The sequence below is a fragment of the Cavia porcellus genome, unplaced genomic scaffold (genome assembly GCF_034190915.1).
Source record: "Cavia porcellus strain 051 isolate PalLab524CR breed Dunkin Hartley unplaced genomic scaffold, mCavPor4.1 scaffold_1, whole genome shotgun sequence".
Classification (NCBI taxonomy): Eukaryota; Metazoa; Chordata; class Mammalia; order Rodentia; family Caviidae; genus Cavia; species Cavia porcellus.
Genome location: NW_026947484.1, coordinates 58547340 through 58560451, shown reverse-complemented (window position 1 = coordinate 58560451; position 13112 = coordinate 58547340). Strand labels below are relative to the sequence as shown.

The following is a 13112-nucleotide window of genomic DNA, read 5'->3' as shown; positions in this document are numbered from 1 at the left end:
AATATTTGAGAAAAATGTATACTAATTTTATAGGCATTAATATTTTTAATAAAATTAAGAATCTGCAAAATGTGACTCAAGATGAGCCTCTCTACTCCTCTCCTCACTTTTGTTAGCTGTATTAACCTGTGTTACTCTGGTTCTCAGCTCTATTCCAATTTAAATCTGTGATTGTGATTTTTTTTTTTATGTAAAGCAAGGCATTTGAAATTTTTTGTGTTTCATCTTAGGCTATAAATATTGAAGTACTACCTAAACTGAAGAAAGAGATTTCAATCATAAAGAGGTTGAAAAAGATGTTTCTTGCTAGGAAGTTGAGATTTGGCACTTCAAAGTGTCTTAGGAAGATGACTTTTGAGAGAGGGCAAACTGCTCACACTGAGTTACATGCTTGTGTTTTTCAGGTTTCTTTTTCTTCTCGAATTCCTGTTGCATTTCCCTCAAGTGATGCAAGCTCCCTGAGTAAAAACATCATGATGTATGCGTGTGTGAGTGTCGCGAAAGACTCCCTCCGCAGCTCGCCCTCGCCTCCGCAGGAGCTGCTCTCAGGGGACAGTCCCTGCAGGTCGCAGCCCTCCTCAAGGGCCCACAACGTGAGCTTGACCATGCTGGACCCCACAGTGATGATGGTCTCTAAGCACATCGATGGCTCTCTCAACCAATGGGCTGTCACTTTTGCTGACAAGTCTGCCTTCACCACTGTTTTAACTGTGTCCCACAAGTTCCGGTACTGCGGTCACCGCTTTCACCTCAATGACCTAGCGTGCCACTCAGTTTTGCCACTGTTGTTGACGTCTTCCCATCATAATGCCCTGTTGACGCCTGATTCCGACTGCCAGTGGGACTCAGACAGTAAGTTAGGTAGACTAGCGGATCCCATAAGGCACACAAAAGGTTTGTCAAAGCAGCCTCTTAGGAACGCGGCCACTCGCACATTTCATGACCCAAACGCAATCTACAGTGAGCTGATTCTGTGGCGGGTGGACCCAATAGGACCTCTGTCCTACACTGGTGGAGTGTCGGAACTGGCTCGGATCAACTCTCTGCACACATCAGCTTTCTCCAATGTGGCTTGGCTTCCAACCCTTATTCCCAGTTATTGTCTTGGTAAGTATTCATTTAAATTGTGAAATTATAGGGGCTTTTATACTGTTAGCTACAGAATGGTTTACATTTGTCATTATTAGGGTACCTTTTAGTAGTATTCAAAATGTAGGTGCTGGTCTTATTTTATGAATTTTAAAAGTTTGCCTGTAATCTTTTCTTTCTTATAATCTATTTTTTCTGCTGAAATTTTGCTTAATAATTTTAAGCCTGTTGATTAATTGCAATTCTAAACCATAATTAGGCCTAAAAAGTGTGAATATTTGTTTCTTATGTCAGCGTATGATAAGAGAAATAAACTACGTTGTAATCCAAAGTCTGTTTCCCTCTCTCAGGCACATACTGCAATTCTGCAAGTGCTTGCTTTGTTGCTTCTGATGGCAAAAACCTGCGACTCTATCAAGCTGTAGTAGATGCAAGAAAGTTACTGGATGAACTGTCTGACCCGGAGTCCTCAGTAAGTGCTGCTGATCCTTACTAAGATGTTGAAGCTGGTAAGGGTTCCCTTCGTTTTTTCTAGGACTGTGATGGTGAACCCATGGCACATGAGTCAGTTCCTTTTAAGACAAAAGATGTTAATGTGTGAACTGTTTTTTAAAACTAAAACCTCAGTGTTCAGGTGTCATTGCAGTGTTGGCACTGTGTGGTAAGTAAGCAGGTTTTGAGTTGCATTTTGGGCACTTGTCTCTAAAAGGTTCACCATCACTTATCTAGGGCTATTTTCTGTTCCTCGGTGTTTAAGGAATGAGCGTATGTTCTTGGCTCTGTATGATTCACATTTAACATAAAGTACATATTCTATGTCACAAGAAAAGAAGTTTTAGTGCATGCCTATAATTCTAACACTTAGGAGGCTGAAGCAGGAAGATTATTATGAGTTCAAAGCCAAATGGGACTCTGTCTCAAACCAAACCAAACCAAACCAAACCAAAACACACAAACAAAAAAACCCAACCAAACAAAAAGACTAAAAATTTCATTCTACAAAAAATGTGACAGTACATTTAACATACATAGAAACAAAGATGATCTTTTTTCTAAAGTGTTACCAATTGTTGACGTTTTTCATTCTCTATGTTGGTTCTTTTAATTGTGCTTTGCTAAAAAGAAATTCTTAAGGCATCTTTACCAAGCTATATCTTTAGGTTGGAAAAAATCTGAAGTTTTCTAAGCTCAACTTGCCTTTTAAAAATCCTGGGGTTATAACATATTATCAGCGGGTAGCAGTATCTCATTCTGATACTTCTGTAGCTGAACTGGAAGTCATTATATGAGCTAATAGATAGAATAAATAGTGAATTTTCCATTTATCTATTCAAAGTCTCTTTACAAAGCAACCGTTCTAAGAGAAGTATTCCCAGGATTGAATACCAAACACTGTCTCTGAGTGTGTGTACGCCCCTACATGTGGAAAGGGTACAGGGTAAATATTTTAGCCTGTAAGGAGCTTTTAATTTAGTTGACAAAGGAAATTATTAGTAAAATGTTAAAAACCAGTTGAAGTCGGAAGAACTGCCAAGGTCCAGTGTAAAACAGTTAAACTGATGGGCAGAGGGGAAATAAAGGTTCCAGAGTTGCAAGTGAACTGTGCTCATATATTTGAGGTGCTGTCAGCTGCAGGGACTTTTAGGCTTGTGGAAAGTGAGCTGAACTTGACTTCAATAGTAGAAGTAATCCATAGACACAGAGCAGCTTGCTTTTGGCCTTGGTTTCCCTTGGTGGTGCCTGGATGATAAATCTGATTGGCAGCAGTGTAGTGAAAGGGCAAAATGCATCAGACCCTGGTTAGACCGGGTGTCTTCCAGCGTCAGTTCTGTGATGTGAGTTTTTCTGAGCCATAATCCAAATGGCTTTCTTTTTCTTTCTGGTTTTTTTTTTTTTTAAACAGTCTTGCTTTGTAGTTCAGGCTGGCCTTAACTATGTATTCCAGGTTGGCCTTGAGCTCACAGTGATTATCCTGCCTCAGTTTCCCAAGGGTGGAATTATAGTCATGTACCACCATGCCCAGCTTGGTTTTCTGTTTCTGGAATAAGCTTTCTATATGTATTTTCTGACACACTTAACTTTCAGACCAAGCAGAAAGTCTCATCTTTCTAAATCTCTCTCTCAAGGACAGCAGCCTCCCCCAACATGTGTGCATGCTTGTGTGTGAATATGAGTATGGGAGGCAGTAGCTGCCCTTTCTGGGAGCATGTTGACTCTATTGTGGGCAGATGTGCAGCTGCCAAAGACTTTATCTTGTTCTTCTGCGTGCTCCTATAATTCCGTTTCTTTTCGACACTCAGACCTATCTGTCTTCAGAGCTCTGTGGTACCATGGCCTGGGCCTAGGGCTTCACAGTAGAAGCAGTGGTGGCAGCAACTTTCCAAATAGCGCAAGAGCCCAAAAATGTGCACCGGTGTTGAGAGAGTAGCTGACGGTTATTGATAGTGAGCAACGCTTGGGTGCCTTACCAGGAGACTTGTCTGATGATCTCCACTTCTGCGAATTCCACTTTGATTCTAGTGTGAACTGTCAGTCATGAGCCAGGATGTGTGACAGAGGTGCTATCAGGCTTTTATGGTCCCAACCCTCCAATGGAAATGGGCTGAGGTCTTAGGAGTGGCTTAGGTCCCTGTTAGTGTAGGCAGAAATAGAGCCATGGATGAGAACGAGTTGAGCAGTGCTAATGGTTGTGAAGAATGTAGCGAAAAGAGGGAAAAAGCAAGAACAGAAAAGAAAAGCAAAAGCTGCGAATGGAAGTCCAAAAACAGGAGACAAAGAGTCAAAATCAGATTCCAGGGCCAGTACAGAGTCCCTACTCCAGACCAAAATTTAGCAGTGCCACACAAGGACCAATGGTGTTGGCTCTTAGCATCAAATTAAGCAAACGATGCATTCTTGAAGCAAAAGACCATGTAGAAAAGACAGTCCTGTGGGAACCTGATGATAATCTAACCACAGAGGAAACAGATGCAAGGACAGCTTTTTTTGCACGCAGCTGGCAGGAAGAATTTGGCCGAGAGATGTGGAAGAGTTTTTCTGTACAGTAGAAAAGATTTGACATGTGAGGGTGACTTCTGGTAGAAATTCAAGGTATTCCAAGGGAGTTGCTTCTGTGGAGCTTGTGGCTGTTAGCTCAGTGCCTTAGCCATAGGGTTAACCAGTTGGCCCGTGGTTTTAGGAGTGCTCATCATAGAACAGGCATCGTAGGCAGAAAAAACCAGAGCAGTGGCAGTCTACAAAACGGAAGTGCTGGATGATGTGATTTTATGTGGGTACATTATACCTTAACATAACTGAAGATGGGCATCAGGATATTTGAACCTTTTGGAAGGTTCAGAAGTGTCCAGCTCATGATAGATGGTGAAACGGGTCCATCTAAGGGGTATGGATTCATTACATTTTCTGACCCAGCATGTGTCAAGAAGGATTTGGAACAACTTACTAGATTTGAGCTAAAAGGAAGACCAGTGAAAGTTGGTAATGTTCCTGGCTGTACAGATACTTTAGTGCTAGTTCATTTTTGGACAATGATGAACTGGAAAGGACTGAAATTGACTTGGGAACAACTGGTCGCTTCCTGTTAATGTCTAGACTTGCAGAAGGTACTGGTTTGCAGGTTCAACCAGCTGTGCGGTAAGCTTTTCAAATGAGTGACTCTTCAGCATTTGGTGCTGTGGCAGATTTGCAGAATGACTTTCCCAGCAGACTGAACTTCAGCTGCAGCTGCCTCTTCACAGCCCCTTGCAACACAGTGTTTCCAGCTTTGTAATGTGTTTAATCCTCAAACAGAAGAAGTGGGGTGGGGTAGAGACGAACGGTGATGCCATTGGAGAATGCAGTGAACACGGAGGAGTTGCTCATGTTTACATTGACAAGAATTCTGCTCAGAGCAGTGTGCACGCAAAGTGCCCATCAGTCGCTGCAGCTGCTGCTGCTGTCACTGCATTGCACAGCAGGTGGTTTGCTAGTAAAATGGTAACGGCAGTGTGGGTACCTCTTCCAGCTTACCCCAGCTGATTGCCTGATTCTGTGACAATCGCTGGCACATAGACAATGAAGCAAGATATAGACCCCTGTATAGCAGTGTTTTTCTGGAGAGGCCATCTTTTATTTAGATTAAAATAAAGTGGCAAGTGGGCTCTTTTGTATACAATTCCTGTTACCTTAAAGAAAATAAAAATGTTAGCAGGAAAAACAGAAACACACACACACAGAACCCCAAGCCAGTTAATGGTGACATAGCACATCAGCGATCCCAGCATGCTAGGATGCTGAAGCAAGAGGATTGAAAGTTCTAGCCCAGTGTGGGCAACTTAGTAACTTCGGAAGACCTCTTGTCCTCTCCTTGCAAAAAAATGAAAAAAGAATTGGGGGAGTAACTTTGTGTGAAGACCTTGGATTGAGTCCCTACTATCACAAAACAAAACAACCCCACAAACCTGCCTCTTCCCACCTTACTCAGATCATTTGCTTCTAAATTATAAACACTTCTAATATCATCCTCTTGACATTTATTACACACTACCCCATAATTCCTCCTCTGCTTCCTTAACGTGTTAAAAAATTTAAAAGGAAAAAAAAAGGAAAACAGAACAGTGAAATGAAACAAAACATCGATAAGCAGTGGGAAATCCACAAGCCCTTGTGCTGCCTCCCCTCCCAATACAGACCATGTGCTTCTTCTGCCAGCTCAGGGCTGCGGCCACCTCTCCAGTCATTGGTCAGGGAAACCTGCCGGACCCCAGCCCGGCTTCCCACCAGCCATCTGCCACACAAGTAATTCAGCTGTGTGCTGTCTGTGTTTCTTTGGAGTGTGAGATAAGTGTGGTAATGGTCGTCCTCGGTGACACCTGATAAGCGCTCAGTAGATGCCTGAGTTAGTGAATGCATCCCTGAGGATAATGCGGAAGAGTTGTGTTACCTAGGACAGCAGTGGGAAGCCTTACCATGATTTACAGATCAGTGACCTAGCAAGGTGAATTCATGGAGTGTGGATTTGCCCCTCCTTTTTATTTCTTCTGGGAAACCTGTTCTCATTACCTATGTAACTATTTTGATGTGCATTTTTAATTACTGCAGAGTTTCTGACTTTTAATATTTTGTTGGCTAATTGTAGCCATGGGGTCTCACGCACGCTAGGCAAGTGCTCTAGTGAGCTGCAGCCCCAGCTCAATTCCTTCCTGCTCAGCTTGTGCACAGGCGTCATCCTGTGGAATGGAGTATTTGGACTGCAGGGTAGCACCAGGCTAGGCTATATTGGGAGAGAAGGCCTCTTCCATTTGGTGAGGAACTAACACCTTGCTGGGGAGGCTTTCGGTCCTTAGCCTCTGGGCTGGCCAGAGACTGGGTGGAGACAATGGTCACACCAGGAAGGGTTGGCTGAAGAGGCTTCCTAAGGGATCTTACAGAGATGGCCCTCGGGGCCCAGAAGGAACAGCAGAGCACTCAGGTAGGGCAGAGGATGGAGTCATCAACGCGATGGTGGAATCCTCGGGCCAGTGCTGAGAGCCTGCAAACACCTTGCTGCATCCAGCATGGGAGGCCTGTGAACATAGGGAAGAGCCCTCACCAGCAGGTCATCTGGCTTCTGTGGTGCAAGTTCCTGGAGTAGAGAATGCCCCACTTCGGCTGAGGGAGTGACATGAGTGGCAGAGGAATGCTTGCTGACTGAATGTGCCTGCATGACAGAAGTCTCTGGCCATCTGAGGTGGCATCTTCTCAGGTTCTAGAATGAGGATGTGGATGTGCTTGGGAGAGTGTGTCGTTTGGGTCACTTCAGCATGCTTATTCCACACTGACTAGGAGACATGAAACATTAACTAAAGTAGTTTTAGATTTTGAACTTTTATGTGGAGAAGAGTCTTGCTATGTGTAGCTAGATCTCATTTTACAGTACACAATAGTGTACTGTAAAACTGTATACACAATTTTAACTTATTTTTGTGGTTTTTTTTAATAGAACAAGCTCATCAATAATATTTACAATATGACAGACGATATAGCTCAATGGCACATATGGCACAGATTTTCTAAAGCTGAGTCATAAATTTTGCTTAGTGCAGGCTTATCCATATTTTGAAGTACACTTGAAAAAATTTTTTTACACAGTCACAATGCCATACTACAAAAGCAACAGTGGGGGCTGGGGATTTAGCTCAGCGGCATAAGCGCCTGCCTTGCAAGCAGGCAGTCGTGAGTTGGATCCCTGGTACCGATAAAAACGAAAAAGACAAAAAAAAAAAAAAAAAAAAAAAAACAAAAAAAACCAGCAGTGAATGGCCTGGTCTGTATACACTGCTTGTTCAGTTTTTTTGAGACAGTGTCTTGCTATGCTTGCTGGCCTTGAATTTACTGTGTAGCCCAGAGTAGCCTCAAATATCAAGGTGATCCTCCTGCCCCAGCCTCCCAAGTGCTGGGATTACAGGTGTGCAGGCTGTATATACTTTCTGACCGGAGCAGAGCTTTATTAAAGAGAGGAAATGAAACAGGCTCTGCAGAGGGAGCATGGGCCAAGTAAAAGCAGGAGAAGAAGTACACTGTGCAGTGTGAGGGCAGCTGTCTATGCAAGAGGGAACGCAGTGGGCTGGTTCTTACATACTGACAGTGGGAGTCCTGTGGCAGATTTATCGGAAGTAGCTCTCTGTGGCATGCAGGTCAGTAATTTGTAATGTGAAATCAGCATTGTGTTTGGGTTTTCTAAAGCTGAGTCATAAATTTTGCTTAGTGCAGGCTTATCCATATTTTGAAGTACACTTGAAAAAATTTTTTTACACAGTCACAATGCCATACTACAAAAGAAATTTCAATAAACCATTAATTAAAAATTCCTTGAGAGTACCATCCAAGAGAAATTATCAAACAAGGCAGTTCTGTTTACTGAAAACAGGCACACAAGTAGGTATTGTAAATATTACTATTATTTTTTCTTTTGTAGTACCTGGGATTGAACTCAAGACATCATGCTTGTCAGACAGGTGCTGTGCCATATGTGCCATTGAGCTATATCGTCTGTCATATTGTAAATATTATTGATGAGCTTGTTCTATTTAAAAAAAACCACAAAAATAAGTTAAAAATGTGTATACAGTTTTACAGTACACTATTGTATCTTTAAAATTTTGGTATCTTATAAATTTGACATTAAGTTTGATTTTTTAAAAAATTCTGCATTAAAATTAAAATTAAGCTACTGAGTTTCTTTGGCATCTCTTAGATTTTTGTGCCTAAAGTAAATATTTCATACCCTTTGCCCTAATTATGATGTTCTCTTCTCCTGTCACACTCCCTTAGTTGAAGTTAGAGTGGGATTCCGTGGGGTGAACAAGTTGTTTGGCCCTAGAGATAGAATTTCTAGCCTTGTATGGGGAGCTGGCAGAGACCTGTGGACAGGGGAGCAGACTTTAGCGGTGGTATCATGTTTTTGTTCCTGAGCCAAGGGTTTGGGAGACGCCCGAGGAGATTGGAAAACTCCTAGTGGATCTGACAGCACCCCATGCCAGTGAAACTGTCTCTGAGCCAGATGCAGGTGTACTTAGGGTTGGAGCTCTGCAGGTGGTCATGGCGTGGCTGAGATTGACAGCCACTGATCTACAGCAGTGACAGGAACCCTTTAGAGCTTTCAGTGGTAAACAGGTGGCTGCGGTACATGTGCTGTCGGTTCATCACCACTGACCTGTAGCAGCGGCTCTTTTTATAGGCTCACGGATCAGGAGGGTTGTGGAAATTCACATGTATTGCTTTGATGCTTGAGAGTGCATTTATAAAAAGCTTACTTTGAGGAGTAAAACTTCTGGTGTGTTAGAGGAATTCTGGCATTTTCACCTTACAAATTGGAGTCCACAGTTGAGTCCTGATTTGCACATACAAGCCCAGTACACTGTCCACATGGCTTCCAAGTGCTTAACACTTAAAGCCCAGGTTACAGGTACTCTTATTAATTAATTCAGCCCTTCCCAACCATGTAGGCAGTTAGTTTCTTCCTCTCTTGAGGAAGAATAACCCTGGAATATATTAGCTGCACTGTAGAATTCTGGTAAAATCTGGAGGGATCCTGCACTCCAGTGCAGGCACTGTTTCCTCTCAGAGTTGCCTTTGGCTACCTGGATCTCAGTGCGGTCATGGCCTGGAAGTGGGGAAGCTGCTGGACATAGTGCCAAGGAGGGTGTCTCTTTTGGAGAAGTTTGGTTTTCATGCAGAAGAAGGCTCTGTGGAAGGTTGGAGGTGGAAGACTGCTTCCTTTCAGCAGGAAGCTTTGGAGACTGAAAGCTGGGCTTCCTACGTCTGTGCACACACCTTCATCCTGAGGAGCAGAGCCCCACTTCTCCATGTGCCCTGCCTTTTTCCCTGACGGGGTTGCATATCTGTACCCTACACTCAAGCATTGGGCAAGACCATCAGTCAGGTCCTCTGGGTGCTCAGCCTTACAGAGAGAAACTAGATGCCTTTAGTGTACAGAGTATTTCTGTAAGCACTGTCAGATTTTCTAACTTCTTAATTAACTTTAAAAGTGAGAATGGGTATAGAAAGTTGAAATAGTTTTGGAATGTATTAACTGGCATTGTCAGTCAGTGACTATCTGGGAGGGATTGAATGTCTGAGATTCAGTATGATGTGTGTGTACCTGTAAACTTACTTGATTGATGTAAATTTGTTGCATACTAACATTTTGTGTTTTTATTTACAGAAACTTATTGGAGAAGTGTTTAATATTGTGAGCCAACAGTCTACTGCCCGACCTGGCTGCATTATTGAACTCGATGCAATAACTGACCAAGTAAAGCATGCTTGTGATATTAGTGCACTCCATCCCAGTGTGGTTATTATGCATATGATGTGTTTCAGTCCCAGAATAGTTCTCATTCGATATTGAACACAGTCAGCTTTTATTGATGCCCGCTGTTGAAATCTACTTGTGACACAGAAATGCATCTGTGTCCTTATCTTTGTGAAGGAATCTAGTGGGGTCAGGGAGCGCCCCTGCCCTGCCCTGCCCTTCCCCTGGCCCGGCCTTTTTATTTCTTCTGCATATTAGGAAGGTGATGGATGTGAGACAGGTCATTTCAAAGGTGAAAATGTCTTTTTTTTTTTTTTTTTTTTGTATTTGTAGTGTGGCTCAAATACACAGTTGCTTCATGTGTTTCAAGAAGACTTCATTATAGGATATAAACCATATAAGGAAGATGTGGAGAAAAAGGAAACGGAGATATTTTTTCAGCCATCACAAGGTACCCTTGAAACAAGTCAAGTTTGCTTCCTTTGTTCAGTGCAGAGCTCGTCAGGCTTCCCTGGAGTGTGGCCCGCAGGCCTGTGGTGAACCCTGCCCGAGGCTGGTGTGGTGGTGCGGGTGCGTGGGGGAGACACACCGGCAACAAGACCTTCACCAACTGTTTAGGAAACTCAGTTAGTTCCTAAAAGCAGCTTTAGTTATTCTGCCTGTACTGTTTTTTGTTGGTAGTAGGTTCCCTGTGATATCTCAAGAAAATCAGTTCATTTTAGCAGAGGTTTAAAAAAGTTCCCAACAAATTGCCGCAGACTGATGATAAGTACAGAAGCGGGATGTTGGGTTGTTACTCTGGTATCCGGGTGGGCACTGAGTGGAGTCCGTGTCTCAGTTTGCTTGTTTCTTTTTTTCAAGAAAGTAGTTTTTTCATAAGACCTTTCAAAAACGAGCAGCTATGATGTTCAGTTTCAACTTTGTAATTTAGCTTAAAATGTGTCTTTTAGAAGTTACAAACTTCAGGGGGCTGCAGATTTAGCTCAGTGGCATAAGCGCCTGCCTTGCAAGTGTGGGGTCCTGAGTTCAATCACCAGTACAGATAAAAAAAAAAAAGTTACAAACTTATAAAACCGTCATGTTTCATTTGCATGAAAGGATATATTCTGCTTTGGAATTAGTTTTCTGTGAAGAATACTTCCTTAGTTTACAGAGGTTTCTCAGTTTATCTTAGTTATAGACTGACTACAGTGGGGCTGCTCAGAATATGTAGTGAATATTTAAAGGTTGTCACAGGACAAGTCACGTTCCTCCCCCTGCTTCAAGCTTATCAATCCCTTCATTGTTGCGACTTTCAGAAGCAGTTGTGGAAGCCCTCTTTTGTGTGTTTATAAAACATGATAAAAATACAGTGAATGCTGCTGTCCAGTGCCAGCCAGCAGAAAAGCAGGCTCCCAAAAACATGATGCTGTCTCCTCAGCCACCTTATTTACCTTCCCTGGCACTGTGCCACTTGTGGTTCTTCCCTGCAGTCTTCACGACCATGAATCAGTTTAGGGCACTGAAGCAGCCAGTACAGTGCAACTGAAGACTTCAGTGACTTCGGGAGAGAGGACTTCAATGAGTCTTCTATTGCAATTTTATTTTATTTTATATTTATTTATTTGGTATTGGGGACCAAACTCGACCATGTGCTTGCAAGGTAGGCACTTATATGCTACTGAGCTAAATCCCCAGCCCTCTATTGCAATTTTAAACTTTCACTCTGTTTTTTGATCATAGCACATATCTGGACAGATACACTCTACTTTGTGTGGTTTTAATCACAGAATTACATGCAGACATTGAAGAACACTACTGAATTTATGTAGGGAATTTGTTTTAGTGGGAAATTAGAGTGAATGTTTATGCTTTGTGAAACCTAGCTCAAACATCTATTTTTACCCCTTAGACAAGTGGTTTTTTACTTTCCTACTTTTCTTCACTCATCAGAACTTTTCTTATGTGTGTTATGTAGTTGCCATGTTAGATTTTGTTACACTATGGCTATAGCATAGCAGCCTTGCTTGTAGATTTCAATTTGCTTTTGTGTATATTTTACTTTCTCTGAGTTAATGTTTTTACATGCTGGCCAACAAACCTAATTACCTTTTATGCACTGTTTCCAAAAAGAAATATATACAAACCTTCTAGAAAACACCACCTATAAAAAGTTAGTATTTGTACTTAGCAGACTTGCACTGTAGTATTTTTGTTGTTGCTGTTTTTTTTTTTTAATTCTTTCTTTTTATGCTTCTTAAGCTTTTACCAAATCAAGCCTAAGGACTTCCCTTTAGCAAGCTTGCTTTTTGTTGTTGTTCTGAGACTGATATGGCTCACCCCAGCCTTGGGCTTGCCATCCTCTGGCCTAGTCTCTGTTGGATGCATATACTGTACCTGACTTGCTTTTTAGTTTTGGTGTGAACCTTTTCTTCCCAATTTTGTAGCTGTTTTATGAAAGAATTTGAGTTCCCCTGTACTTTTCCAACAGTCTTCATCCCATTTCTCCCCTTGACCGTTTGTTTTAAATCAGTGATATTACTGGGGATTACAAAGTTAGGTTTTTCTAATTTACCTGTCTTATTATTTATTTCTCATTTATTTATGTATTGGCTGGCAAGCATCTGTAAAGAAAGAGCTCCCGTTATTAGCAAGTGCTGTTAGTTACTCTGAAAACCAGTGCTACTTTAGGAGACGCAGGATGCCAGAGTAGGAATTTGTGCTGTAGTTATCTCCAGTGTTACTGTTGTTTGGCTTTATGTTTTGAGTCTCAGTAGAAATCCATTTTTGAAAATTCTTGTTGTATGATAGCATCTGCAAGGTCTTACGGATAATTTAGGGAGTTTTGCATTCTCAGAACATTTATATTATTTTGCATTCATTCTTTTTTTAATGCTCAGATTGTCCTATATTAGGCTGGTAATGACTCCTTCAATTTTCTCCTGAGTCCTTTTGACACCATCTTCTTACTCTGATAGTTTATATTCTTTCAAGCCCAGGGTATCTCAGGCTTATTTTAAACATACTTTGTAAGCAAGTTGTCTTTCCTCCAGCTGTTCATTTTAACAGGAATGCTATGAGTTGTTACTTGGAGTTTTCTTTTTTTCTTTTTGTAGTACTGGGGTCAAACCAGACTTGGACACTCAGCTATATCCACAGACCTTTTAATTTTAATTTTGAGGCAGGGTCTTGGGCTCCTTGTGATCCTCCTGCCTCTGCCTCTCAGAATTCTGGGATTGCACCTGGCCAGGAGATTTTACAAAAATTTTTA

At 42.0% G+C, this 13112-nt stretch overlaps 1 protein-coding gene and 1 pseudogene across 4 annotated transcripts in view; both read left to right on the top strand.

The window, feature by feature from the left end:
• Dmxl2 (Dmx like 2) overlaps positions 1-13112 on the top strand; it is a 133564-nt gene that overhangs the window by 75715 nt on the left and 44737 nt on the right. For all 4 annotated transcript variants that reach the window (XM_063248726.1, XM_063248739.1, XM_063248734.1 and 1 more), the window contains 4 exons: positions 405-1107; positions 1440-1561; positions 9773-9862; positions 10196-10313. In XM_063248726.1, the coding sequence (XP_063104796.1) occupies positions 405-1107; positions 1440-1561; positions 9773-9862; positions 10196-10313 (1033 nt within the window). The remainder of the gene's footprint in view (positions 1-404; positions 1108-1439; positions 1562-9772; positions 9863-10195; positions 10314-13112) is intronic.
• On the top strand, positions 1568-9754 carry LOC134476072 (RNA-binding protein 39-like; annotated as a pseudogene).